Source organism: Aspergillus mulundensis (assembly GCF_003369625.1).
Source record: "Aspergillus mulundensis strain DSM 5745 chromosome Unknown scaffold_1, whole genome shotgun sequence".
NCBI classification, from domain to species: Eukaryota; Fungi; Ascomycota; class Eurotiomycetes; order Eurotiales; family Aspergillaceae; genus Aspergillus; species Aspergillus mulundensis.
This window is the reverse complement of record NW_020797889.1, coordinates 1634296-1661240: the sequence shown is the minus strand read 5'-3', so window position 1 is coordinate 1661240 and position 26945 is coordinate 1634296. Positions and strand designations below refer to the sequence as shown.

The 26945-nt window shown below is 53.2% G+C and overlaps 11 protein-coding genes across 11 annotated transcripts; 4 read left to right on the top strand and 7 right to left on the bottom strand.

Annotated features, from left to right (window-relative positions):
- Nucleotides 1–326: 326 nt before the first annotated feature.
- DSM5745_02061 (urea carboxylase-associated family protein) lies at nucleotides 327–1327 on the top strand (the record flags this gene model as incomplete). The annotated part of the gene is made up of 2 exons (XM_026744077.1): nucleotides 327–1065; nucleotides 1128–1327. The coding sequence occupies 2 exons, from the start codon at nucleotides 327–329 to the stop codon at nucleotides 1325–1327; spliced, it is 939 nt and encodes a 312-aa protein (XP_026607240.1).
- Nucleotides 1328–1708: 381 nt separating this feature from the next.
- Nucleotides 1709–5679, bottom strand: DSM5745_02060 (uncharacterized protein; the record flags this gene model as incomplete). The annotated part of the gene is made up of 8 exons (XM_026744076.1): nucleotides 1709–3334; nucleotides 3396–3518; nucleotides 3571–3613; nucleotides 3674–3843; nucleotides 3897–4018; nucleotides 4092–5251; nucleotides 5308–5446; nucleotides 5496–5679. The coding sequence occupies 8 exons, from the start codon at nucleotides 5677–5679 to the stop codon at nucleotides 1709–1711; spliced, it is 3567 nt and encodes a 1188-aa protein (XP_026607239.1).
- Nucleotides 5680–6195: 516 nt separating this feature from the next.
- On the bottom strand, nucleotides 6196–6590 carry DSM5745_02059 (uncharacterized protein; the record flags this gene model as incomplete). Its single annotated transcript, XM_026744075.1, has 3 exons — nucleotides 6196–6283; nucleotides 6347–6415; nucleotides 6475–6590. The coding sequence occupies 3 exons, from the start codon at nucleotides 6588–6590 to the stop codon at nucleotides 6196–6198; spliced, it is 273 nt and encodes a 90-aa protein (XP_026607238.1).
- Nucleotides 6591–7368: 778 nt separating this feature from the next.
- On the bottom strand, nucleotides 7369–8457 carry DSM5745_02058 (NAD(P)-dependent alcohol dehydrogenase; the record flags this gene model as incomplete). Its single annotated transcript, XM_026744074.1, has 2 exons — nucleotides 7369–7797; nucleotides 7858–8457. The coding sequence occupies 2 exons, from the start codon at nucleotides 8455–8457 to the stop codon at nucleotides 7369–7371; spliced, it is 1029 nt and encodes a 342-aa protein (XP_026607237.1).
- A 1215-nt stretch (nucleotides 8458–9672) lies between these two features.
- Nucleotides 9673–11545, top strand: DSM5745_02057 (aminotransferase-like domain-containing protein; the record flags this gene model as incomplete). Its single annotated transcript, XM_026744073.1, has 6 exons — nucleotides 9673–9825; nucleotides 9890–9926; nucleotides 9983–10057; nucleotides 10115–10359; nucleotides 10414–11238; nucleotides 11291–11545. The coding sequence occupies 6 exons, from the start codon at nucleotides 9673–9675 to the stop codon at nucleotides 11543–11545; spliced, it is 1590 nt and encodes a 529-aa protein (XP_026607236.1).
- Nucleotides 11546–11803: 258 nt separating this feature from the next.
- Nucleotides 11804–12433, bottom strand: DSM5745_02056 (J domain-containing protein; the record flags this gene model as incomplete). Its single annotated transcript, XM_026744072.1, has 1 exon — nucleotides 11804–12433. The coding sequence occupies one exon, from the start codon at nucleotides 12431–12433 to the stop codon at nucleotides 11804–11806; it is 630 nt and encodes a 209-aa protein (XP_026607235.1).
- Nucleotides 12434–13341: 908 nt separating this feature from the next.
- DSM5745_02055 (putative serine/threonine protein kinase) lies at nucleotides 13342–16371 on the top strand (the record flags this gene model as incomplete). Its single annotated transcript, XM_026744071.1, has 4 exons — nucleotides 13342–13788; nucleotides 13841–13955; nucleotides 14004–14170; nucleotides 14215–16371. The coding sequence occupies 4 exons, from the start codon at nucleotides 13342–13344 to the stop codon at nucleotides 16369–16371; spliced, it is 2886 nt and encodes a 961-aa protein (XP_026607234.1).
- A 748-nt stretch (nucleotides 16372–17119) lies between these two features.
- Nucleotides 17120–19351, bottom strand: DSM5745_02054 (putative kinesin family protein (KlpA); the record flags this gene model as incomplete). The annotated part of the gene is made up of 3 exons (XM_026744070.1): nucleotides 17120–17296; nucleotides 17350–18914; nucleotides 18967–19351. 3 exons carry the CDS (start codon nucleotides 19349–19351, stop codon nucleotides 17120–17122), a joined length of 2127 nt encoding a protein of 708 aa, XP_026607233.1.
- Nucleotides 19352–19511: 160 nt separating this feature from the next.
- Nucleotides 19512–20067, bottom strand: DSM5745_02053 (uncharacterized protein; the record flags this gene model as incomplete). The annotated part of the gene is made up of 2 exons (XM_026744069.1): nucleotides 19512–19821; nucleotides 19868–20067. 2 exons carry the CDS (start codon nucleotides 20065–20067, stop codon nucleotides 19512–19514), a joined length of 510 nt encoding a protein of 169 aa, XP_026607232.1.
- A 639-nt stretch (nucleotides 20068–20706) lies between these two features.
- On the top strand, nucleotides 20707–22940 carry DSM5745_02052 (coronin; the record flags this gene model as incomplete). The annotated part of the gene is made up of 8 exons (XM_026744068.1): nucleotides 20707–20740; nucleotides 20789–20817; nucleotides 20868–20927; nucleotides 20987–21129; nucleotides 21187–21235; nucleotides 21294–21397; nucleotides 21452–22625; nucleotides 22686–22940. 8 exons carry the CDS (start codon nucleotides 20707–20709, stop codon nucleotides 22938–22940), a joined length of 1848 nt encoding a protein of 615 aa, XP_026607231.1.
- Nucleotides 22941–23665: 725 nt separating this feature from the next.
- Nucleotides 23666–26858, bottom strand: DSM5745_02051 (uncharacterized protein; the record flags this gene model as incomplete). The annotated part of the gene is made up of 6 exons (XM_026744067.1): nucleotides 23666–24749; nucleotides 24810–25812; nucleotides 25874–26150; nucleotides 26213–26589; nucleotides 26645–26754; nucleotides 26818–26858. 6 exons carry the CDS (start codon nucleotides 26856–26858, stop codon nucleotides 23666–23668), a joined length of 2892 nt encoding a protein of 963 aa, XP_026607230.1.
- Between the last annotated feature and the right edge of the window lie 87 nt (nucleotides 26859–26945).

The following is a 26945-nucleotide window of genomic DNA, read 5'->3' as shown; positions in this document are numbered from 1 at the left end:
ATTTTTCAGAATCTCTAATTAGGTAAGGGCGGAATGCTTATCGATAAGATAAGACGCTAAACTACACTAGTAGCATTACGGAGTTAGCCCGCCTTATCGGACCCGGCCCGGTTTGCCCTTATCCAGCTCCAAGCACGTTTGGGTCGACGACATCGGAGTCAATCGAGGCGGGGCAAGGCAAAATGGGGTCTCCAAATGTTGTCGGGAGTCTCCGAATCTTGTTACTAAAGTCGCAAATCGGTCCTGTGTGTCTGCGCAATTGACACCGTTCTTTTATTCTGACCTTCACCAGGAGCCCGCACAACATCGCGAGTCGCGACCACAAGATGACCACCCCGCGCCGACCTCCCCCCGCATACGACGCTCCTAAGGACTCGCCCGTCCATGGCACAACACAGGTCTACAGAACTATTTCTGAGACTGCCTCTGACCCCGCCAAGCGGGAGCTTCAGAAGTCCTTCACTATCCGCCCAGTTTCCGGCCAGGCTTGGGTGGTGCCAGCGGGACACATCTGCCGCTTAACAACTCCAAACGGGCCCCAAGTCGGCGATCTCAACATCTGGAACGCCAACAACCCTAGGGAGCGATTATGGGCAGCACGTACCCGTCAGATTCACGCGTCCCACGTTTCTGTTGGTGACCGTCTCTGGTCGAATCTCCCATACCTGCGCCCCCTCGTGACGATCACCGGAGATTCGCTCGCAGGCGGGCAGCTACATGAGGTATTGGATGTTGACGGGAAGCGAAAGGAGGGCAAGGGCTTTGGTACTTCGCAGTGGGGAGGACGTGTCCACGATTTGATGGGCACGAGGTGTGACCCGTACGTCAACCTCTTGATGGGTGGGGAATCGTTCGACTTCCATTGTCACTCGAACCTTACTCGTGCGGTGACGCCGTATGGTCTGACCGAGCTGGACGTGCATGATGTCCTCAATGTCTTCCAGGTGACGGGGCTGGATGAAGAGGGGAGGTACTTCATGGAGACATCGCCGGCGAAGCCTGGCGAGTACTTTGAGTTCTTCGCGGAGGTTGATGTCCTCTGTGCCCTCTCCGCGTGCCCTGGAGGTATGTCAACCGCACATTGTCTGTTTCGGTACGCGAACACTTACTAACGGCTGTTCTAACAGGCGACCTTTCGAACTGGGGCTGGGACGACAAGGATGATATGGGGGCCACCACCCGTCCTCTGGGCGTGGAGGTCTACAAGATCACGGAGACTGAAGCATTGGCGGGATGGACCGAGCCCCAGTGCCCGAAATACACCGGGATGCATGGGATCAAGATGCCCACACGCGAGAACGATGAAACGGACTTTGTTGGCCTGTGATGGCGCGGAGGAAATATTCCTCGACACCCCGCTGATACGCTGCTAGTTCAAATATTGACACTAGCGGACGATATTTAGCCGTTCATTCTGCTTTCCCTACCATTTCACACTATCCGACTCGCATAATCATCACCAAGTGCACCCTAAAAATTGCGATAAGCAAAACGTCTGACAATACAATCAAACTAAAAGAAACCAAATGCAAAGGCCAATTGGTTGCTCGAATAGTAATTCGCAGTGCTTCAATCGGGTATTCGTAATGTCTTGGGACTCCGTAAGGTAGAAACACTTAGGGCTACGCACGGACAGTCTATTCTCTGACATTGATCCTAACTTCCTAAGGCAAGACCTGCTGAGATGGAAGCCCAATGATGCATGCATTTACTTCTTGACATACTTTCCCTCCGTCCCATCCAACTGAGCCTCAAGCACAGCCCCAACCCCGTTCCTGACACTCTCCATAGCCTGCGGCAACACCCTCCCCAACTCCCCCACACTCGCCGCAACACCCGCCCAGACATGCCCCCCGCTCGCGGCCCTCGCAACCCCCGCATAATCCGGGGTCGGCGCAAAGCTAATATTCAGCTCCTCATTGCTCGCTTTCGATCCATCCCCGTTCGGATGCACAAGTAACATACTGCGCCGGGGCGCATTCCACCCCTTGTTATTCAGTACGATCGTCAGCACGGGAATATTATACCGTCTTGCGATCCAGTAGACAGATCCAGGCACGGAGAAGAGGTATGTCCCGTCGCCGACGATCTGGCAGACGAATTTGCCCTTGTTACTGCCGCCGGCTTGCGCGTCGGACGCGAGCTTTATTCCCAACGCCCCGCCGCCAGACCAGCCGAGGCCGCCGCCGCCGCAGTTTATCCAGCTGTTTGGGAATGTAGCGGCGATTTGGTCGGAGACGATGGGGGTTAGGGTAACGGATTCGATGGCCCAGATTGTGTCTGCTGGGAGGGTCTGGCGGATCTGGGAGAGGAGGTATGAGGCGTTGAGAGGGGCTTCGGGACCGCCGGATGGTGTGGCTGCGAGATCGGTGATGGCCTGGCGGGCTTTGCGGAATGTCTCCTCGCGGCGCTGGCCGAGGCTTTTGTTTGCGTCGGAGGTGGTGTATTGTTTTAGCTCGGCGTTGGACTCGACATATGCGTTTACCTGCGCAAATGCGGTTGCCGATTCGGCGCGGTAGGTTTCCATTGCGGGGATATAGAAGACAGGCATCTGCTGCTTGAGCGGGTCGACGTCGACATGGATGATCTTGGCCGAGCCAGAGGGTTTGCATTGTGTCGGGATCCACGGTACGTCGCAGTCCGCAACCAGGATAAAGTCCGCTGTCTTGATGGCGTCGTGGATTCCGAACCGCATCCCCAGGGACGCCGGATGGTTGCCTGGAAAACACATATCACTACCACCTGTATCCAGCACCCTTACTCCCTGGAATGTATTCGCCAGCTTGACGAGCTCCTGCGCACCACGCGCATCACGCCCGGAGTATCCAACAATCACCAACGGCTCCTTCGCCTCCGCCAGTTCCTTTGCGATAAGCTCGACCCCCTCACTCGGGAGGGCAGACGGCTTAACGCCCCTCCACCCATGCGGGCTAACAGCATACGGCTCAATCTCCTCCTCCATAACTTCTCTCGCGCCAACAAGATACACCGGGCCTTGTGGGTCAGATGTCGCAAACCTCAGCGCCCGATGCACCATCTGCTTGATGTTCTTACCGGAGCGGATATCCGCGCTGTACCGGCAGTACTGCGACACGATCTGCTTCTGGTCTGGCACGTCTTGGATCCAGTGGATGTACTCTGTCCGGGACCCGCGCATCTCGCCTTCAATTGTGAAGGGCGATAAGCCGGCAAAGATTAGGACCGGTGCGCGCCCACACGAGGCGTTGTGGATTGCGGCGCCGAGGCCTTGTGTGCCCACATCAACATGCACGATTACACATTGCGGCTTGCCGGTGAGCCGGGCGTACCCGTCAGCCATGGAGAGGGCGACCATCTGTGTATTAAGTTTAGTATGTCAGGTTGAGTAGTTGGTGGTATTGGTGTTGTTAGCGTACCTCGTTGGGACATGTGATGATCTTGGGGAATTCATCCGGTTTCTCTTTCTGGCCTTTTACCATTGCTTCTAGGATAGAGGGATGATCGGAGCCCAGATTCACAAAACAGTGGGAGACGCCGGCCTTTAGTTCGAGTGTTAATATCGGCGAGTTTGGTGGGATTGGCGAAGCGTACCTCCCATAGTGCCTCGAAAAAGGCAAATGAAGCTGTGTAGACCCTGATATATTGTCAGCATCTTCCGTCTATCCAGTCTGGATATTGTTAGATTGTTACTTACATGGTGATAGTGTTGGAGTCAACGCCAGCGTAGTATGGAGAGAAGAAGGTGAATAGTCTTGAGAAGTATAAAGTCTCTTGGATGAGGGAAACATGCTTAATAAAGGTTCCATCAGCGCAATCATCGGCAACATCTCCGAGCCCGGGAGCCGAGCAACAGCTCAGACCCAACTTGCATATGTATTGCGCGTCAGACGTCTAGACGAAAGCTTGAGGGTTCGCACCAATTCCGCTGCGGGGTACATCCCCACACTCAAGTGGTAGTCCCGAGGATATATTCCCGGCAGATCGGACGTTCTATGTAGTCGGTACGATTCTATAGAAGCTGAAGCATACATGAGCGTAGCTAGATTACCGTCAGGCAATCTTCCCAACCCCATTCAACGTCAAATACACATCCGTTCCCCACCCCCACAAACTCTGCACGGCAATGCTACCTCCAAAGTACTCCGCATAAGCGCGACTCAACGGAAGACCATATCCGAGGCCTGCAATGCTGCTGAGCGTTCCACTATTCGAGCTTATCGTGTTCAGGGCATCGATCCCACCACCTTCGCCCATATCTAGATCAGAAAATGTCGTGAAGCTGTATGACCAGATCTGAGGAAGGACGTCCGGCGAGATACCGCCACCGCGGTCTCGGATTCGGAGAGTTATACTCTGTGAGGATGGGGTCGAGAATTTGATTGACTCGTTTGCGTCTGCCGTGCCGACAACAGTGTCGAGGTAGAATCCGACATCGCTGTCGGAGTCAAACTGGGCGCCTGTACTTACGGCCTCTGACGGCCTGCCATTGGGAACCGGTTCGTGGGATTGCATGTGGTTGCCAGGGACATCAGGTGCAGCGGCGATAGTAACCTCAATCGGCTCCCGCTCGTTCCCACTCTCGATGGTAGCTCTAAAAGCATTCTTTAGTAGCTCCGTGAGGATATACTCTACATGTACAGGGACATGCGCAAAAGTAGCATCCGGCTGCCCGCCAATCTCCAACCGCGGACGCACCCCATACTTCAACTCGCAGATCTCTCCCACAAACTCCTCGCACGACCGTACGATCCGCGCCGGTTGCAAAGCGGTATCTATCACTCCGATATAGTTCGACGGTTCTGTATTCTTCCGTGATTCTTCACGGAGCTCATCTAGACCCTCTCCCACAGGCCGCGACGCGAAATGCAGAGCCAGATGCTGCTCAGCTATTAGCCGCGTGCCAATCCGTGCACGCAAATGTGTATCCAGGAACCGTGTTACCTCCGCGGAATCGATGTATCGTCGGCACTCGAGAAATCCACGCGCGAGAATAGGGATTGTGTTTGAATGTGTGTGGACGAGGTCTGCTAGCACTTCAGCGAATTGGTTCTCTTCCTCCAGCGTCGTGACCTGCCGCTTTTGCCAGGGGAGGAGAGTGGACAGTGAGTGTACATAGTTGCCGTAGATTTTGGAGACGTGTGGATTTGCGACTACAATGAATGGAAGGTTCCGGAGCGCTTCGATACGAGAGGCTAGTCGAGCAGGAAGGAGGGAGAGGGTGAAGTTGGCGGAGGCGAGGAGGGCATCTTTTGACAATGGCGGACGGCCGTGTCTAGTAGCAGCTAGTCATCAGCTCGCGTTTCCATCAATTCAATTGGACTTCCTCACTTGAGTAGGTCAGCTAAAGTAAGAGGCCGCCTTCGACTAGCAGCAAGCTGAGCGACCTCGTCGTTTGCTCGGGGAGTGAGATTCTGGGTTCCCGTGGTGAGTCTGGAATGGCTGGAGGTTGCAAATAGGCGTACTGCCGCTATTCGATTACGACAGTGGAGGGCGCTGTTGCGAAGGCCACAACCTACAGACAGAGTCTGACGAGGGAGTGTTGCGGCCATAGCAAGCACAAGCCATGCTGAAAGTTGGGTTGAGAGCAGGATAAGCTCTCGTGAAATCGGGTTGTCGTCCGCGGTGAGATGCTCTCACGTGCCAGCTCGGTGCGGAGTTATCATCCGCTTGAGCCTTGATAACGTGGTCCAGTCGAACCATTCTACACATACTTTGTGTTCAACACGTGCACTGTCATCGTTCCTCCATCAACCTGAAGACTATATCTGCATGCCTTGGCTCCATTTCCAGGCTCTAGCAACTGGTAAGAAAATAAGCCTGGCACCTATGCTCATCAAGGCTAGTGCGTCTTCGATAAGATAGGTATCGACTATCGAGACGGCGAGATAGCGGGGATCTAGTGCAAGCAGCGTTGTACAGCAAGAGATGAGGGGCAATGGTAACACTACTTGTAACAGATCCCCGCTATGTCACCGTCTCGATGTTCCAGAATATCGCCTATCTATCTAGTCGCAAGATATCGAAGACTCAAAAGACTAGAAACGCTTCAGTACTGCATGGAAACACTAATGCTCGTTGAATGCCATGTATTCTTGTCATAAGCATAAAAATCAGATTCGTAACTCGTACATCGCTTCAATAACGGCTTGAAACATCACAGACGGAAGTATTTCTCGCTTCATCAGCTCAGAGCCAATGGACCGCAAAAAAACCCCATCACTGAGTCTTGACCTCCCCATCCTGCTCGACGTGAATGTGCTCGCTTGACTCGAAGACTTGAACGAGATCGTCGGGGTATTCAACGCTGTTAGAAACTGTGTTAGCCAGGCTTTGTTTCGAAGGTAAGATGACCATGGGTTTGGCTTACGTGAAGCCCTTGATGAGGGTGTATTCGTGCTTGATGGTTCCTCCCTTCTCGCGAGCGGCTTCCTTGGCCCTATAGTGGGAAGCGTGGTTAGCGACTGTCTTCGTTGGCAAAGTTGTGGGAAGTCTTACTTGTGGAGCTCCTCGATGGGAGAGTCCTTCTTCAGAGTGACCTGGAAAAGGGGTGTGTTAGTACCCAAGTGAGCAGCCAAACAGAGTGTAGTGAGACGAACGTTGTAGAGAGGCATCTTGGTTGTTTGACTTGCGGTATGGGTAGTGAACGGAGTAGCAGGAGATGCGAGATGTGCTTTCAGAGCGGTGATAGAAGTGGTGGATCGTAGATTGTTGAAAGGGGTCCTTCAGCCGAAGGTGGGGAGACCGGGTTTATATAGGGCGTCTTTGCCGGGGAGGGGTGACTCAATAGGCAATTTCCCTCCTTAGATAAGGTGAAACACCATATTCACAGAAATTGACAAAACGTGGCTGTGGTCATCCACGTAGTATCCTACGAAAATGGCAGCCTGCAATATTATCGCATCCTGCCTGCATCTCTCTACAAGAAGGCACTAGAACACGACAGAAGTATGGAAAGCCTCTCTGTAGAAGAACAAGGGACTGAAAATCGCTACATCGTACACGTTTTGGGCGAATGTAACCGTAAGTATAGGAGGCACAGTTTTTAGAATGACGACTGCCAACTCCTCTGCCCTGATCGTAGGAGTCGCATCGCTGCCGTGATCAACCTTGCTGCTCGAGGCTCTCAGCCGCAGCAGATGACGTACCGGCACGTTCCCTCCACCTGCACGCAAGCAAATGCGGGGCATCCACGTGACTGATAAGCAAGCCATCTGGGAAAATGACGAGGTTACAGCGGAAATGCAAAAAATTGTCTTTGGCCAATCAAAATCTTATTTGGCTATTTTCGAGAGATTGAAAGCAGTACCGTGGAATCGAGCATCTTCTCCAAAATGAGGGAATGACAGATGATTGAACAGGAAGCCGATAAACAAAACCCTGGGGTCACAGCTAATCGCTGCGCACTTTGACCACGACCTTGCCGCGCGCGCGTTTAGTAGCGATGCGCTTGTACGCGTCCAGGGCATCCTCCATGCCAAATACTGTGTCGACGGAAACGCGCACGACGCCCTTCTCGACCAGGTCCGCTATGTAGATGGTGTCGTCACGATTGGGCGGCGTGCTGAACATGATATAGCGGCGCGGCACACCACCCAGCCAAGTGGGTAGCCAGGTGTTGACTAGGTAGTTGCGTGTTGCAGCACCGAGGCCCTCGAGCACGCCGACGTTAATTACAGCGCCGTCGGGCTTAAGGTAGGCTGGGGAGTTGGCATATAGAGCCTGCGTGCCCACGCAGTCGAGGATAAAGTCAAACTGCTTGCTGCCGTACTGCTTGGCTAGGTAGTCTTGCAGCGGGTCATGCTTTCGGTAGTCAATAAACTGGATACCGTTAGTCTCCGTCAAGACCTGAAATCCGTGGCCACAACGCTCTCTACGTACCTCATCTACGCCTAATCCACGAACCATGTCCTCGTTGCCGCCGCTGGCTACGCCTACCACCTTGGCCCCGCGCAGCTTGCACAACTGGACGAGCATTGATCCGACCGACCCGCTGGCACCATTCACGAGTACTGTGTGGCGGTGACGCACGCCCGCCGTACGAATCATCCTGAGTGCGGTGCTACCACAACCGTGGATGCCAGATGCCGACGCCATATCAACTGTGGACTGAATACGCGCAACCTGGTTGCCGGGTAGTCGCACGTACTCGGCTAGTACGCCGCGGCCCATAACCACCCAAGCCGGGATGTTCTGAAAGGCGACGACATGCGTGCCAGGATCGCGCACTTCCGCCGGCGCGCCCTCTCCAGCCGCCACTACCTCCCCAGATAGCTCGATCTCCGGGACCCCCGGGCTAGTAAGAGGCAGCCTGGGCAGCAACTTTATAAGCGCCTCAGAGTTGACTTGCAGCGAGACGTGGGAGACGCGGATCAGCACGTCGGATGACGAGCCTATTGGCACAGTGGGTGTCGGCAAATCATTGACCAGCTCAAGTGCGCTGTTTGCAGGGCCACGTCGTTGGCGTACCCAAGCGCGCATGGTCGAAGGGATGTCAGAAAGATGTGTTGACGGTGTCATCTTTTGCTGTCGAGGGGCAGATAGTCGGCGAGATGATGTTAGTGAGTAAAGCGAAAGAGTATGTTGTTGTTTTTTTTTCCAATTGTGGTCACTGCCGGATTTGATGGCCACGGATAATCAGGTACCTAATATCGACGTGAATTGAGCAGTCGCGACAGATCTTATTCAGGTTGCGGCATCTGAAGTTTCCTTGTAGTCTACCTCACCTTTGGTTTAGGAAAACCCCTCAGAATTGTCAATTGACTCCGACGGCGACAACACAGTAAACCAACAAGGTCCAAGCACGAGGCACGACATAACAACAGTCATAACACGCAAGGGGGGCATTGGTAGTTATAGCGACCAGGTTGAATAAAACACTGGAGGATCACACTATAATCCTTCCATAGCGCTGGGACGGCCAGTTCCCCGAATTCTTTGTTATAAAGATGTACTAGTCTGTTTGTGAAGGCAGCAGTTGACGTGGCGACGCCATGGCGCTTTCAAATCCTCCCAGTGAGTTTTGGCCATGTCCTGCTTGCTGGTTTCTAGAAGACTCATTTAGAGATGACAGGACCATGATTTGGATAACAATGGTTTGAATCCAGCAGTATCATACCAACCAATAATGCAGGGCAAGTATGTTGAGCAATGTTGTTGTTCAAGTCAAGTGATCGTTATTGACACAGAAAATTGGCCCGGTGGCCGGCCATGGCCACAACGCTCCGATGCTATCCTTATCTGAGCGGCGCATGTTACGCATACGCCGAATACGGAGCACAAGCTTATCCGTTCTGGTTCTCCACAGATCACGCCCTTCCATGATCACATTTTCCCCTCAAGGGCGACGAACCAAAGCTCGAGCTGCTGACTCCAATTAGATAACGAAAACTTGCTTCTTTCAGGATCAGTTTGCTTGCGCTCCGCAGTGTCCGATTTAAAGATGGCGGTCAAACCGCGGCGTGCCTCCAAACATTCCCGTCGGGACCGATCCACCCAAGACCGAAAAAGATAAAAGATCGTGACTCACCTTGCCTCTGCGCGATTGCAACGGACATATCTACATCTACGATATACACGGACACTTGATCTTGTTCGCTGGGTGAAGCTATCGCGGCCTACATCTAGCACCACCACACTACGTCTTTCGACACCCGCATTGAAACCGATCGATAAACTTGCGCAAACGACCTGAAGATGTCCCCGCCGGCGGCTTTGGATGTGGAAATCAACGGCAATGGTGCTCCCAAGCCATTGACTGTTGATGGTATTGCTGCTTTGAGGGCGAAGAGCGCCCCTATGCCTGCTGGGGTTGCGCCTGCTACCAGCAGTGATATGTTCAAGAGTCCGGTGGGTTCCGTACCGTAGTGGCGTGCTTTGCGAATGTCGATGGACGCTGATTTGGGAATGATAGGCTTGCTATACCAAACCAAAGTCGAAGAGATTGGACCGTATGTCTCCAGCGCATTGTTATCTTTCGTCCCGCCGCTAATGGTATATGTCTTAGATTTCTTCACCCTTGAGGCAAAGTCGCGCAAGACTTCTACATTGAAGGGAGCCGCCAAGTTCCTGAAGAATCCGGGTAAGAGGTCGTTAAGCTTTGTCGCCTCCAGTTAGGGCTAACGATCTATTGTCGTAGGCCTCATTTCCTTGGGCGGCGGACTGCCATCCCCCGAATACTTCCCTTTCGAGGAACTCTCTTTCAAAGTCCCCACTCCGCCTGGGTTCTCTCCCGAAGCTACACGGCAGTCTGGTACTTCGTTGGTGGCAGGGAAACATGATATCCGTGAGGGCAAGAGCTTGTATGACCTTGAGGTCTCTCTGAACTATGGGCAGTCGACCGGATCTCCTCAATTGCTCAGATTCGTGACGGAACATACCGAGGTGCGTTGGGAGAGGGTGTTCGTGATGTGCTGAAAAAAATGCTAATGTGCGCAGCTCATCCATAACCCGCCCTACTCCGACTGGCAATGTGCTCTGACCGCCGGAAGCACCTACGCCTGGGACACGGCCCTCCGATTGTTCTGCGAAAGGGGCGATTACCTTTTGATGGAAGAATACACCTTTTCTAGCGCCCAGGAAACCGCCCTTCCCCAGGGAGTCAACGTTGCCCCAGTCAAGATGGACGAACAAGGTCTGCTGCCTGGGGACCTGGACCATGTCCTGAGCAACTGGGACGAGGAGGCCCGCGGTGCTCGGAAGCCCTTCGTTCTCTACACCATTCCCACCGGCCAGAATCCTACAGGCGCAACCCAGTCTGTGGAACGACGCAAGGAGATTTACAAGGTTGCCCAGAAGCACGACGTTTACATCATCGAGGATGAGCCATACTACTTCCTGCAAATGCAGCCGTATACCGGTGCCGATACCGAGCCGGTGCCGCCTCCTGCCAACCACGAAGAGTTCATCAAGTCGCTTATTCCGTCATACCTGAGCATTGATACTGATGGTCGTGTTCTTCGCATCGAATCATTCTCCAAGGTGCTCGCCCCTGGTTCGCGCACCGGTTGGGTTGTAGGATCTGAGCAGGTCATTGAACGTTTCCTCCGAAACACCGAAGTCTCTGCCCAACACCCGAGCGGTATCTCTCAGTTGATGCTCTTCAAGCTCCTGGACGAGCACTGGGGACATCCCGGCTACTTCGAGTGGCTCATCAACCTGCGCATGCAGTACACCAGTCGCCGAGACATAATGGTCCAGGCTTGCGAGAAGCACCTCCCTCAGGAAATTGCTAGCTGGATTGCCCCTGCAGCGGGCATGTTCGTAAGTTCGGTCCAACCCAATGTTCACTAAATAGTACTAACATCTGCCGCAGCACTGGATTCAAATCGACTGGAACAAACACCCCGAACTCACCTCTGGCAAGACGCGCGACTCGATTGAAGAGACCCTCTTCCATGCCGCTATCAACAACGGCGTCCTTGTGTCGCGTGGAAGCTGGTTCAAGGCTGCCGGCTTGAGCGAGGATAAGCTGTTCTTCCGTGCTACATTCGCCTCCGCCAGTGAAGAGAACATCACTGAAGCTATCAGGCGCTTTGGTGATGCGCTCCGGGTTGAGTTCAAGCTATAGATTGTATATACGGCTGTGACGACCACTACCTACATGTTTTCGGGTAAAATATAGATGGCAAACCAGTAATTAATGAATTTAGATGATTTTCTTTTTGGTTCAAACAGCAATGTAATTAACTAACTTAGCTGTAAAATGGAGTAGCTTTCCATAGCAAACGCCTCCAAAACTTGGCATGCCATCCAGTAACTCCAAGACATAACAAACCCAGTACATCTAACCCCAAAATAGATTCCTGTTCCCTTCGGAGCTGCTATGCTACCACTTTCTGGACATCTGAGCTGCCCGAAGGCGGAGTCTAATCCCAGACTCACAATACATGACTTCCTCCTGCGCCTTCGCAATCTGATGCTCAACGGTATTTTGCCTCCAGCCCAAATCAGCCGATGGCCCATTAGCGGCTCTCTGCTCCAAAATCCGACCTAGTTGCTGCTGCAGGCTAGCAATGTGAGCTTTTGCCGTCTTCAATCTGTCATTCAGGGCATAGGCTTCGTTAAGTATTTTCCTCGCGAGCTTACGCTCCATTCGCTCCATTAGTTTTTCCTCCGGGGTTTGAGGGTTGGTATCCCGTTTGCTTTGGCTTTGGCTTTGGCTTCCTTTCTTGTTCGCGTCTTGTCCTGCTGTATCAGTGCTGGATTGAGATCTGGATCTGCTCATGAGTACTTTGGGGTAAATATGCGTGTCATAGTGCTGCCGTTTGTCTGCGTCGCAGAGCGTTTCGTAGGCTATGCCCACGAGCTGAAACTCAGCTGTTGCGTCTGGAGACGGGTTCTTGTCTGGGTGTTTGGCGAGCGCGATGACCCTGTAGGCCCTTTTGACGATTCCTGCGCTTGCGGTCGGGGGAATGCCTAGGATTTCGTAGTAGTTGGGGCTCATTTCCTGCTCCATGTCTTCGGCTAGGAACTCGATTGTTACAGAAGGGATAGCAGGACCTCGCTCTCTTAGATCTATATTTGCGGGAGTGAGTCACATCATGTGAGCTGAAACTTGGAGAGGCCGGGGCATTGATCCGACCAGAGCGTCTACAATCTGCAGAGATGCTGCCAACGTTGTACAGAGTAAGACCGAGCGGCGAGATCTCTTGGTTGATCCAATCTTCTCGCGGACGCTAAACTAGCGTGGTGCAGGGATTCTTGGCATGCCCAGACCTTCGCGAACCCAACCTACAGCGTCCACGCCTCTTCTATCCTTTGTCTTTATTGTTTCGACGGTCGGGAAAGTGCAGCATATTCTCGCATTGCAGCAGTTCATAAAAAGGATAATGCCATGATCAACTGCCTGGTGCGGGCTGGACGACATCAAAATTTCGAGGTTGAATTGGGGCGCGACTATCGCTGGCCGTTAGGTGGTTGGTTCGCTTTGAAACTCCATTAAACGTGGTCTCGACGGCTGGACTTCGTTGAGACTTTATGCCCTCAGTTGGTTCTACGGCAAGGAAGAATCGTGGCATTGAGTTCCAAGCTTCCCAGCCTCACGGTTTGGCTTGGAGGCTTTAGCATTTCGCAACTCAATCCTTTTGCTCTATATGGATAGCGACCTCGTGTTTCACCTCACTATCTCGAATTTCGATCAAGACTCAATTGAATTGAGCTCAGCATTTTTCTCTGCACTTTAGGAAGGGGCTTGCGGTCGCGGCTGGGCTCTCCTTTTGCTGGCTCTGTGCAGTCGGTGTCACTCTGAAACATCAGCACTTAGCTCGACGCTATCACTTTCTTGCGTCTCTAGGGTTATCTATATCCTTTGCAAAGCTTTCAAGACTTGTCTCAGTTTACGGTATACTTTGACAGCTCGACATCATGGAGCCCCCCCGCGCCTCCCGCTTCCTGGACCCCACGTCCGCGATGGCGGCCATCACGAAGCACAAAGCAGAGGCCATCAGGCTAGCGCGCGAGCAAGGCGCCGCCGTCCGCGAGATGTGCCGCAGAGCAAAGACGGAACCTCCCGCTTACGAGTTTGAGGAGCTAATTGGAAAGGGTGCTTACGGCCGTGTGTATAAAGGCCATCAGCTGCCGTCTCGGGAAGTTGTTGCTATTAAAGTTTTGGACATCGACTCGTTGGATTACAAGTCTGTGCGCGACTTCAAAGATGAGTCGATAAAGGACTTTATTCATGAAACGAAGGTGATGAAGCAGGTTAAGGATTCAGGGGCGAAGAATATCAATGCGATTATCGAGGCTGTATCTATTCATTCGCAACTCTGGTTGGTTTGCGAGTACTGCCCTGGTGGCAGTGTTAGGACTCTGGTAGGTCACCTAATATTGCCTTTTAGGGTACCATTCGCCGCTAACAGATTAGATGCGTGCGACTGGTGACCGGCTCGAAGAGAAGTTTGCTATTCCGGTGGCCCGTGAGTTGGCTGCCGGCCTACGTGCTATACATGATGCTGGCATCATTCACCGAGATATTAAAGGTAAGCTAGCAATATAAGCTAATGAAAACACTTCGCTAACCATACCAGCCGCCAACGTCCTTATCCACGAGGAGGGAAATTTGCAAATATGTGATTTTGGTGTTGCCGGTATACTCCAATCACAACAGGATAAGCGGTCGACCTGGATCGGTACTCCTCACTGGATGCCGCCAGAAATGTTTTCTGGTAACCAGGCGCATCAGTATAGTAGCGAGGTTCGTACATAACTCTGGCCATAGACTGTCGCTGACAACCCTAGATTGACGTTTGGGCATACGGATGTACGCTGTTTGAACTCGCCACTGGAAATCCACCAAACGCAAACCTGCGGGAGAGGATGCAGATTGGCAGACAGTTAAACAGGAAAACACCTCAACTAGCCGATAACGATAAATATCCCGAAGGTATGAGGGATCTAGTAGCATTTGCTTTGAACTCCGATCCGATCACTCGGCCTTCAATGGCAGACATCTTGATGCATCCTTATATCGCGAACTCAGAGGAAGAGTACCCGACGTCATCCTTGGGCGAGCTGGTGCGCATTTACTATCAATGGTCTCAGCGCGGCGGTCAGCGTATCTCTCTGTTCCATCCAGGCGGAGCCGCAGCGGCGGAGATGCCAGAAGACGAGTCCGACATCGACGAGGACTGGAACTTCAGTACCACGGATGATTTTGAGAGAAGGTTCTCCGTTATTGACCTTGACCAGTTGGCGGCTTCATTGGCCGAGCTCGAACAAGAAGTCAAGGACACGTCCGGCCAGTCCCAGCAAGAGCCGAGCGATGAGCCAACCGATACCGAGATGACAGAGCAGGACAAGGCAAATTTCGACGAGCGAGTGCGCCGAGGTGCTGCGGCGATGGAGGGCCTTTTTGACGAAGAAAAGCCGAGCTATAAATACGAAACAAAGAACGATTTTGTGCCAATTGAGGAAAAAGCTCCCGTGTCTGATCTGCCTCTTCGCACCGACACAGACCGTTCATCCGTCACATCGACGTTCATCGACATTGACATTCCCTCGTTCGATTCCTCCCACTATGCCGCTGGTGCTACGACGGCGCAGCCATTCCAGCTCGCAGACGCAGACACCATCCGTGCTAATAGATCCAGCGGGCGGAACCGCAGCTTCAATGAAGGCCGGTCACGTTCTTCGAGCAGCGAAGTGGGCAGTAGTCTCGACATACAAGAAACCTTTCAACCTCGCACCGGTCCCCGTCCACCGACCATGGACTGGAAGTTCCCATCGTTCATGACGGCTCCGACAGAAGAACCAGCACCAGACTCAATTCCAGAGGTTGACTCGGGAGCGGAGGCCGAATCCGAATCCGAACCTGAACGTATCGTTCGGGACTCATTAAACGAGCCACTTGCGTTCGATCCGTCCGATAAGCGGGCGACGATGGAATGGACGTTCCCTGTTATGACATCTTCCGCGGATGACGACCACGTTAGTCCGAAGAACAGCTCTTCTGCAGAGGAAGACGATGGCCCTACCCGCAATGACACACTCAGAGCCGGCGATTCGAAGCCTAGCAATAACAACATCGGTGAACCAGGCGACAGCGAAAGAGACGTAGATATCTCGCGCCCGTCAACCTCTGCCTCCGTGCAGTCAAACGTCTCCACAAGCTCCGACAATGATTATGACCCCTTCCGCTTCGACCGACCCCCTACGCCCCCAGACGGCAGCGCACAAACCAAGCAGCGGCAACAACAATTTATGGACCACGACTACCCCGAACTCCTCACGTCCGTCGGCTACAATCGCTACTCACGCTCCTCCGTACTCGAAGGGCCCGGTCCCGACGAGGAAGAAACAACCCCCATCTCTGACTGGCAGAACAACGTCGCCGCCACTGGCCCTCCTCCACAACCCCAACCACATCCTTACCCTCAAATGCCGATGCCAATGCAAATGTCCTACTCCGAGCCCTTCCCCACCGCAATCCCCCACAAAGACATGCACATGCACATGCACATGAACATGGCGATGCCCATGAACATGCGCATGCGCCCCTTCCCCAGCGGCCCAGGCCCCGGAATCGGAATCACGCCCGCAAGCTCCATCACAGATTCCGACTCCGGGCATGGACCACCCTACGAACCCCTCCACACAGCCCGCTACAACCCCACAACCCTACACCTCCCCTCATCCATCTCAGGAATGTCGCCCATCAAGTTCCCCGACCTTGTCCCACCCCGCCTCCAAGTCCTCATGGAAGGCGCGGGGGAAGCCGCCACAACAGCGGAATTGGATCGGCTGCTAGGTGATTTTCTGGATGCGCTTTCTGCGACGGGGACGGCGCTTTCGAGGACGAAGATTGCTGCTGGGGCTGGGGCGGGGAGTGGTGCGAGTGAGGGGGAGGGTGGCAGTGGGAGTGGGAATGGGTCGACGACGGATGAGGCGTCTGAATGAGCGAAGTGCTTGTCATATATTGGGACCGGATGTACGGGATCTCCGGGTCTGGATGTAGTTATAGTTATAGATGGATAGACGATATATACCCGCTTGGGACGGTGCGATTCTTGTTGGAGAGAATAAACTCCAGGTAGGTGCAGCTCTCACTGTGCCGTACCATTACAGCATTCTATATTATATATAAACCAATAACTTGATGGAAAACGTTATCAGATGTATTGAATCATTTCTTACTCTAGTGGTTAACTATGAGACATGACAGCTATGTCCAGGATATATCATCACAGTCGTAATAAGTCAAACCATCACCATCTACACAAAACAAGAGAGCGGAACAGGCAAGCATTTATAGGCAAGAAAACGACATGGTATTCATGGCATTGAAGGTAAATACTACTACTTTAACCAGGTAACTATCATTAAGCTAAATCCAATCGAAACCGCGATCCCATCCATCCATCAAATCGAACCAAACCAACCAATCAACGCAACCCATACAAGTCAGCGCGAGCATAGAGTGTAGCGTGTAGTGTACCGTGTACCGTGTACCTATGTATAAAGAGCAGAACCAAACAAGGGATAGCGGCAGATGTGCAGGGGTAATATCTCCAAAAGAACAGCATAAGCAAGAGGAGGGGGATATAGACGCCCGGACACCAAACATGGAAAAAAGAGGGCCAGGGTCATAGCGGCCAAGCAAAGACGAAGCGAATTAGAACAAGAAGGGATATAGTTGAGCGTGTGTTTAGACGTCGCGGACGCGAGTCTGTTTCTTTGCCGTTCCAATGTGGGTGTTGTGCACCTTTGTGGCGAACTTGAGACTAGTCAAGGTCTCGGAGAGATGGGCTTGCAATGGGCTGACCATGACGAACATGAGGGTCTTCGAGTTCCCGCCCAGCGAGAATTGGAGAAGATATGTCAACTGTGATTTCGTTAGAGTGGTTCTACATTCTGCGATATGTCAATGGAGCGTACCTTGCTGTTTCGGTAAGGAATATGGCCCTCTTTCTTGCCCTGCCCTAGAGCTGCAATCACATCTCCCAAGCTGCTCAAGCTGCGGTTGATGTTTTGCGTCTCCTTCAACCTGTCTCCAGTTGCACCACTGTGGCTTAGTCTTTCGGAACCAGCCAAGTCGACCAGGTTTAGGGTTCCTTCACTGCGTTCGCCGGTGATGTAATTCTCGCCGATGAGCTTGAGAATAAAGACTGAGTGGGACCGGGACGAGCGCTCGTTCGCCTTGGTAGCCGCCACCGAGCGATTGGCTGCCGCTCTCTTAAGGAGGGATTCAACCATCTCTGGGGATTCGAGTTGCACAGTGGTAGCATCGGTGATGATCGTTTTGCCCTTCTGCATATCGTGTCGTATCTCAAGCTTCTTCTTGTCCAGCTCTTCGGCTTTGCCCAAGAGATCATTCAGATTCTCATTGTAGACTTCCACGAAATTGCCTTCCATCGTGTACCTCCAGCCCTTCTCCTCGAGGCTCGTGGCCGTCTCGTAGATTTGATGCACTGCTCTGGGGATCATGCCGTCCAGCGAGGACATAGTGTGAGTCTTACCGCTCCCGGTCTGGCCGTAGCAGAAGATACAGACATTGTATCCGTCGAGGGCGCTCTGTACAAGCTGGCTGATCTCGTCGAAAACGTCGCCGTTTTGCGCTGACGGACCGAAGACGTGGTCAAACGAAAAATTGTGGTTCTTTCTCGTCACCGTTCCAAGAGTGCTCTTCTCCTCGGGGCCGATTATGTTGATTTCCTTGGAATCCTCGGTCTCGTCCGGATACGTGAATTGAGCTGCATCCGAAACACCTTCGTTTCCTAACGTGGGGCGGACACGGCAGAACACCCGAATGTTGCCCTTGAGTTCCTGCACCTGATTGTGTAGTTTGCGCCTGAGGGTTTCTTCCCTTCTGAGCTTCTCTTTGGCCGTGTTAGTCTCGGCCATAGCATCCATCATCTGCTGGTTCAACCGTTCAAAAGCCTCGGATTGCTCCTCCCGTCCAGACTCTAGGAATTCAATTCTGGCCTTTAGCGCGCTGATGGTAGACTCCAAGGTTACGCTGTTGGAAGTGGCAGTATCCAGATTGTGCCGGAGATTATTGGTATTCTTTCGTTCCCGATCAAGTTCGGCCCGGACTGATTGGAGATCATCTCGGGTTGCCGCAAGCTCCTTCATTGTTTTATCAAGTTCAATTTGCGAGAGTTGGGCATCAAGAGCGGTCTGTGAGTGAAGCTTGTTCATTTCTCGAAGTCGCGCACACTTCTCGTCCTCCAAGTCACGCTCAAATCGTCGTTTCAGTTCGTCGACCTCCGACTCATGTTGTGCCTGTAATGCCTGAAGGCTCTTCTGGCCTTCATACCTGACGGATTCACTCTCTGCACGCTGACGAGACACGAGCTCGTCCAATGCGATCTCGTGATCCCGCTGGGCATGTCTCAAGGCGTCTTCCGCCGCCGCGATGCGTAACCTGCTCTGTTCAAGTTCAGCGCGAAAACGTATGTTTTCCTCCGTTTGGGCTTTCCCTTTTTCTTCAAGTTCACCGACTGTATTTCAAACATGTGAGCTCAATTCCTGCTCGGTTCAGGGGTCACCTACCTCGTGACTTGTACATATCGGCCAACTCCTTGTAACCCGATACATCCTGCCCTTGCTGAGTCCAACGATCCATAAAGGCATCCACAAAGTACTCCACGTTCTGTTCCCGAGCCTCTTGGTCCCACTCGCCGCCTGCAGAAAAGTTAAAAGACTTGATCGTGGTTTCTTTTGTCAAAAATCCAGGGGATGGGGGTCGTTTCCTTGTCAGTGGGTAACGGACTTGCGTTTGGGGGCTAGACGGGAAAATCTGTGCTGGGATGGGGACGGGTATTTTCGAGGGACTGAGACTGGGGTTTCTGTTGTGTTTGAAAACCATGTTAGGGCTCACGATTTCGTCAGGAAACGGGTCCAAGGTCAAGTCCTCCATGAAAGAACATAGTGGCATCTCGCTATGGTAGGGCTCCAGATAAGGCTCCAGGAGGGGAGACAAGTCGGGCTGTGCGGCACGCCTCGCCCTCGGAGAGTCAAAAGGGGCTCTCCATGCGGAGAACACTGGGGTAGGGGAGGAGGGCGGGGATATCAAGAGCGGAGATGTGTGCATACCCTTACGTTTTCCTAGTCCTCCGTAGCTGCGCTCCTCTTGATGGGTATCTAGGGATGTTGCTGGTCGGGGGACTGAATATCCGTTCGGTCTCCGGGAGGTACTCATTGAGGTCTTGGGGCGACCAATAGTCGACGATGTAAGCGGGCCTCTGGGTCGCGGAGCCGCTGAGGCCGATCTGGTCAAGGTGGAAGAGGTTGCGTACGAGTTGGCGCGGGTATGGGATTTTGTCGTTCCGGTCGCAGATCGTGTCGCGGACAGCGTACCTGCGCCTGTCCGTGTGCTTTCGGTGGTACTCCTCGTACGGGTCGGCTCTGCTACTGTCAGATGGCGATCCGCGCATAGAGGTGTTCCTGCTACTCACGAGGCACTGCGGTGGGTTTGCTAGCAATTGCGCCTGGCTTCGGCAGCCTCGAACGAGAATTCGTCCCGGAAGAATTCATCTCTTTGAGTCCGGGGATGCGCAATCCCTGCGTTTTCGATTGTATCTGGCAGACATTATTAGGGGGTGTCCTGCCTCGGAGAGCTATTGCAGGAAGTCCCAAACTGACGTTCTCCATAATGGCGTCCTCACCGGCGACTGTACGGTATGCGAATGATGTGAGGTCGAGGTTATGCAAGGACGACGATAAACAAGTCAAAGCAATGCAGCGTATCAGCAGCTGAGCTGCGTGGTCGGTGGGTGGGGGAGCTATCTTTGAAGCGGGTTGACACTGACTGGCTTCTAGTCTTGAATCTTGATTGATTGTTGAACTGCTTTGAGTTGGTTTCTGGAGCGACGAGGGCGGTAAACAGTCTCTGCTGACTCAGCCGCGCTCCGCGGGGAGGCACTAGGCCTTTGCGGTACTAGTGGTAACGGCGTCACAGGGTTTCATTGTCTCAGGGTCATGCTCATACTATTGTGTCTATCAATTGATGAACTCGTGGTTCAATTTCTGATGAAATTGAGATCTTGACCTGCTCCTTGGTCAGTTTGACAGATCTATCAAAGTACCGTTAACTTCAGTCTGCTCCACGTGGCGGTGCCGACCAGCATCAAGCTTGCCGGCCCCGTAATTAACACCGTTACTATTCTTAATTGCTATCGCCCTCGAGCAGCCTCCTGGATTCATCCCCCTCCCCAGTTTCAGTTTCTCTCCTTTCTTGCATTGGTTTCTTTTTTTTGAGCCTGCATTTTGGTTCTTCTGATACCCAGCATCATGTCTGGCCGTTTCGTGCGTTCATCCAAGTACCGTAAGTTTGTCTCTCCCCTCCTCCTGCCCGCAATCTGACAGGTAGCAGGCCACGTCTTCGGACGACAGACCCGAAAGGTGCGATCCTCGACCGCTCAGACGATTGCAGACGACTTACAACTGTTTAGGAACAATGTTATGACAACCTTCGTGTATCGCGAAATGCCTGGGATACCAACCTCGTCAAGGTTCGTGTCACCGCTCCTCAGTCGCCCGCCAACTCCGAGACCGTTTAACAACCCCCTAGGTCAACCCTAAATATTTGTCCGTGAACTGGGAAGCTGGTGGTGGAGGCGCTTTCGCTGTTATACCCCTGGAAGAACGGGGCAAGCTCCCCGAGCGGATACCCCTATTCCGTGGCCACACCGCGGTCGTTCTTGATACAGACTGGTAAGGATGGGCTATACTACTCTCGTCGCAATGGTCCAGAGAAGCCAACGTACATAGGAACCCTTTCAACGATGATTTGATTGCATCTGGTTCCGATGATGGCAGGGTATGGTTGTCTAGTGTTCGAATCAGATACGGCCCGGCCCGGACTAAACGTTGTATAGGTTTACCTCTGGAGGGTCCCCGAGGGATTCACGACTTCTCCTGACGTAGATGCCGACGATATCCAAGACGTTGCGCCCGTTGGCAAGCTCAGTGGTCATCCCAAGTGAGTATCCATACATGCGCCTGCGTGCGATCAACAAACTCACGCCTGTCACAGGAAGGTTGGGCACGTGCTCTTCAACCCCGCGGCTGAGAACATCCTTGCGACGGCATCCGGAGACTATACCGTGAAGATCTGGGATATCGAGGCCGGCGCGTCTAAGCTGACTTTGAATGTCGGTGATATCGTGCAATCGCAATCATGGAGCGCAAACGGCTCCCTTCTCGTTACGACTTCTCGCGACAAGAAGCTCCGCGTCTGGGATGTACGTCAAGAGCGCCCTGCGCACGAAGGACCAGGTCATACAGGAGCGAAGAACAGTCGTTCGGTGTGGCTGGGCGAGCGGGACAGGTTTGCTACAACTGGTTTCTCCAAGATGAGTGATCGCCAACTCGCCCTCTGGGATATCCGATCCCCTCAACTGCCAATTGATGGGTTCAAAACTCTTGACTCTATCTCCGGAGTTTGCATGCCGTTCTGGGACGATGGTACTCAGTGCCTGTATTTGGCTGGTAGAGGTGATGGCAACATCCGATACTTTGAGCTCGAAAACGACAAGTTCGAATACTTGTCCGAATACAAATCCGCAGATCCCCAACGCGGTATTGCTTTCATGCCCAAGCGCGGTGTAAACATGCACGAAAACGAGGTTACACGCGCCTTCAAGACCGTCAACGATACTTACATCGAGCCGGTTTCTTTCATTGTTCCTCGACGGGCCGAGACATTCCAGGATGACATCTACCCACCTACCACTGGGTTGAAGCCTGCCATGAGCGCCTCAGAGTGGTTTGTTGGCAAGGAAGCAATCCCTCCTAAGATTTCCATGGGGAGCCTCTACGACGGCCAGGGCTTGAAGGAAGTAACTGGTGTCCAGGACAAGCCCACCTCTAGCTTGGGCACTGAGTCCAAGCCTGAGCCCAAGCCTGAGCCTAAGGCTGAACCGGAGGCGAAGCCCGCCTCTCCCGTAAAGAAGACCCCCGAGCCCACTCCGGAGCCAACACCTGTCGCCAGGCCAGCACCATCCATGAAGGAACAGGGTGCCTCCATGGCTGCAATGGTCAACAAGTTTGCGGACGACGAGGAAGCTGAACCCGCAGAGGAGTCCAGCTTCGATGAGCCCTCCAAGTCAGTCGAGCGCGCTACCCGCTCAGAAACCGCCTCACCCAGCGTTAAGGACAGCCCATTCCTGCAAAAGGAAGACCCCATCAAAACCTCCTCCCCAGTCTCGGTAAGCTATGCAAACCTACCCATCACCCTAGGATCAGCAAGCCATTCTAACCACCCCCAGGCCTCCCCCGCCCCCGCCGAGCGCTCCCAGTCTCCCGCTCAAAGTCCCTTCAGCGCTCAACCAGCCTCGCCCCTCGCAAGCACCACCGGCTCCATTGCCGCCGGCGCCAGCCCCGTCCCCGCTGACGCCGTCCAGCGCGAAATCGGCGCCATTAAAGACCTCCTCGCCGAACAAACAAAGACCATCGCTTCCCAGGCCCTGCAGGTCCAGAACCTCACTGCCGAAATTGAGTCTCTTAAGGCTAAGCTGGGCTAGCCTTCTGCTTTGCATCTCAGTAACTTTGATATTGCGCTTGCGATTGCCATTGTTCAATTCCTTGTACTCTACAATACTACTATCTACATATACTTCCCCATATAACCACTTACCTACTTATTCACTTATTCCAAGTATCTTCCTCCATGATTTGCTTTATTTGACTTGATTTTCTTGTCAATTATTCAGCCTAGACGAGAGTCAACATCACCAGCTGCTCTACTTCCCATCTCCTTCCTATTATGTCTTGAAGAAAGAAGATTAAAACTGATATCTGGGTGAGGCTGTGCCATTTTCATTGTCCTCCCCATGGTTCCACGTCATTGCTGTCTGGGCAGATGTGCGATATGATTTACTGCCTTTCTACACTTTCCTTGCATTTCTTGTTGCGACATAGCTCTTTACCTAAGTCCTAACAGCCTTTAACCTCGTCATCATCTACATACTTTCTCGATGCGCGAGTACAAGTTGGCAAATCGATTACTTTGAAGGATAGCATCATGCAACCGTTCATATTGCAACTATCAACTACGCACAACTAATAATACCCTTCAAGAACCCCTTCTAGCCATGATTTACCAACAACAATTGTTCTGCTGTTTTCGGCGATCAACCGAACACCACCGTCTATATGCTAACTTTTGGTTGCAATGGTGATAGGTACATCTTGAGTTTCTCTAGGTAAGGAAGAGGTAGATGGTGGATGATGGAAGAACGTGTAATGCTTATTCCCACCGGCTCGCCTCTCGCTCCCTTTCAACCCTCGCTGCCCTCGCGCCATCGCTCTCATCATCATATTTGTAGTTGAGGCGACGCCCACCTCGTTCCTGACGGCTGTCGCGTCGGCGGCTGGATTTGGCGGTGTCTCGGTCAGCTTGCATTGCTTCACGCCGCTGCTGTTCTTTGAGCAGACGTTCGCGATTGCGGGCTTCGCGTTCTAGGGTATGAGGATCTTTCTCGGGTTCGGAGGGGTTTGTGTCCTTCGTATCTTTTGGACGGTCTCTGATAGTGGTAGAGGCGCGGGCATCGTCTTCACGGCCTCGTTTGGCCTTTCTTGATTGATAATCATCGTCGACGGCAGATTCAGACCGGTCCCGTCGAGACCGCTTGCGGTCTCGGTCTCGGTCTCGAGGGCGATCTCGCTCTCTATCGCGGTCCCTCTCTCTTTCGCGGTATCTATCACGATCACGGTCACGGTCTCGGTCTCGGTCACGATCGCGGTCGCGCTCACGGTCCCGGTCACGTCGGCGGGCATCTCTGTCCCGTTCTCGATCCTCTTCGCGTCGGCTTGAACGGTCCTTTCCAGACCGGTGGATATGGCTCGAACTCTCTAGGGGCTCATCATTTCGACTTCGAGATTTGGAGCTGCTTCTCTCTTCGGCAATGGAAGCGAGGCGATCATTGTCACGACTATCACCGTTGCGATCAGCACTTGCGCTGCGGCTGCGGCTGCGCCGACGGTGAGATCGACGACTGCGACGACTGCGACGCTGGTCTCGTTCCTTGTCCCTGCGTGATGACCTAAGAGACTCGATGGACGGCGACCGAGTGCGGCGCTCGTCTTCTGCAATCCTGTCTCTATCATCGTGAGGCCTTCTTCGTCGCTCCCGCGGCCGATCAATGTCGGCTGCATTGTTCTCAGCGCTCCGAGAGCGCGGACGGTACCTTCGACGGCTGTTCGACCGGGTTCGCATGGGAGATCGAGACCTGCTTCTGGATTTCGACCTTGGCCTGGACCTCGATCTTGCTCTAGAGATAGATCGGGATGTCGACTGAGGCTGCTCTTCAGAGGCTGGCTCAGTATGCGGGCTGCAAAATACTCGTCAGCTCAATGATTGACAATGACACGCATTTCAGGTAGCAACTTACGTATCTGAAGCTTCAGGGCCTCTGCCGGGCTGGATGGAGCCACGGCCGGCTGGCTGGAAATTCCTCTGCCGGAAAACGCTAGTGTTTGGCAGACCCTGCCTCATCGCTCTCGGCGCAGCTGGAGCACCCTCAACGCCCGGTCCTCGGGGCGCCATATTTGGTCCTGGCATGAACTGCTGCCCACCGAAGCTGCCGCCACGACCGTGAAAGCCTCCGCGCATATAGCCACCACCTCTATTGAAGCCTTGATGCATATGAGCCGGTGCACCCATGGCTCCGAAATTATTCGGTTGGTTAAGACTATCGATGGTGGGAATGCCCTGCAGCTGATCTTCCGCGTTCACGGCTTGGTCAGGTTGGCCACCAGCGCTAGGCGTGGTGTCCAGATTACCACCACTGGTCTTGTCGTCTAAGTCATTTGAAGCTGGGTCGTTGGGGGCTGCATTAGCTGCAGTTGGTCCGTCTGCCATGTTCTTTCCCTCCGAAACCTGGGTGTCATCAGCAGCCGTTGCATCTGCTGCGCCTTCCTCGGGTTGTGAAGGTGCGGGCTGGTCTCCGTTAGAGGCATTATCTTGAAACGCAGAGTTAGCATTATGGGGGAAACTAGGCTGCATATGGCCGCTGTAGCCACCACGACCACGGCCACCGGAGTAGTATCCACGGCCGCGACCCCGGTAATTGCCTGGACCATGATAGCCGTTCTGGAAGTCTTGGTTAGGAAACTGCTGCTGCTGCATTTGAGGATGAACTCCGTTCGGTTGAGACATATTATATCCGCCAAAGCCAGACGGGTCCCCAAACTGCGCGCCCATACCATTCGCGAAAGCATTTGGATTGAATTTATCTTGGCTTCCATTCCACATATTGTTCTGCGAGCCGTCCCAACCACCGTACATCCCCATCCCCATATTCATGCCATTGCTCATGCCATTCATGTTCATCCCGTAACCTCCAAACATGCCCTGACTCGCAGCCATTGGGTCGATGCCCATTCCGGCCATTGCTGTTAAGGACTAACGTTAGCTGACTGTTCATCATAAAAGAACAAGCGTCTTTAAACATACCCATAGGATTGGGGAAACCCATCATTCCATTGCCCATGAATTGAGCCATTGGGTTTGCGCCCCACGCCATGTTCGGAAACATCCCCGGATTCATGTTGAACCCCATAGTATTGGGAAAACCAGCGCCTGTCACCCCATTCTGGGCGTCCTGCTCAGGTTGTTCAGCGGATTCGGTATTTTCTGCATTCTCGGTTTTGTCGCCTTCGACGTTCTCCTTCTGTTCCGCATCATTCGGTTGACTCGCTATATCGGGAGCGATTTGCTCAGGCTGTTCGTCCTGTAAGTCTGTTAATCATCCGCGCTAGATTGTAATATACACCAACGAGGAAATTTCGGTACCTGGGATAGCCCATTCGTCCCGTTCTGTTCCGCGCTGGGGACGTTCGAATCAGCAGCTTCTGCAACTGCGATATCAGCAGACTGTGGTGCCGAAGAGTTTTGCGTATCCGGTAACGGCGCCCCTGCGGGGGTTTCCTCAACGGTATTCGAGCCCTGTTGGATGTCCTGTTTGATCGAGGTCTCCTCCACAGGTGCAGCCTCGTCAGAGGTAGCAGGCTGTGCTGCCTGTCTTTCCTGTCGCTCCTTCTCCCGCTTCTTCTCTTCCGTGCGAAGGAACGCCTTTAACGTTGTCCTGAGGGCCTTGTTCGGTTTGCAGAGATCGGACGAAATGGGAGTGTGTGCGCAGACTGGACATGTGTCCGGGAGTGATGCTTGACCTGTAATCCGTGTAAGGATAAGAGCGGCAAGTGTGCGAATCAGGCAAGCGCTTACAGTTTTCACAAATCGCTTGATCACAACACGGAAGACGGAAGGCGTTTACGGCAAGCTTGTTGCAAATGGCGCAGCGCAATTTAAAAGGGATTTCATCTTGGGTTAAAGTACTGAAGCTCAGAAGATGGATTAGCACAAGGCACAACGGATATAGGGTTCCACCCATGGCTCACCTCGCGATGTCCATCGAGCCCGAAGGCTGAGCAGCCGCCATTGCGAAGATAAGCTACACACAGGCAGCAAAGAAAAGCTCGATCGAGTCAATTAGGACGAAATAAGGCAGGCCGAAAAGGCAGAAAAG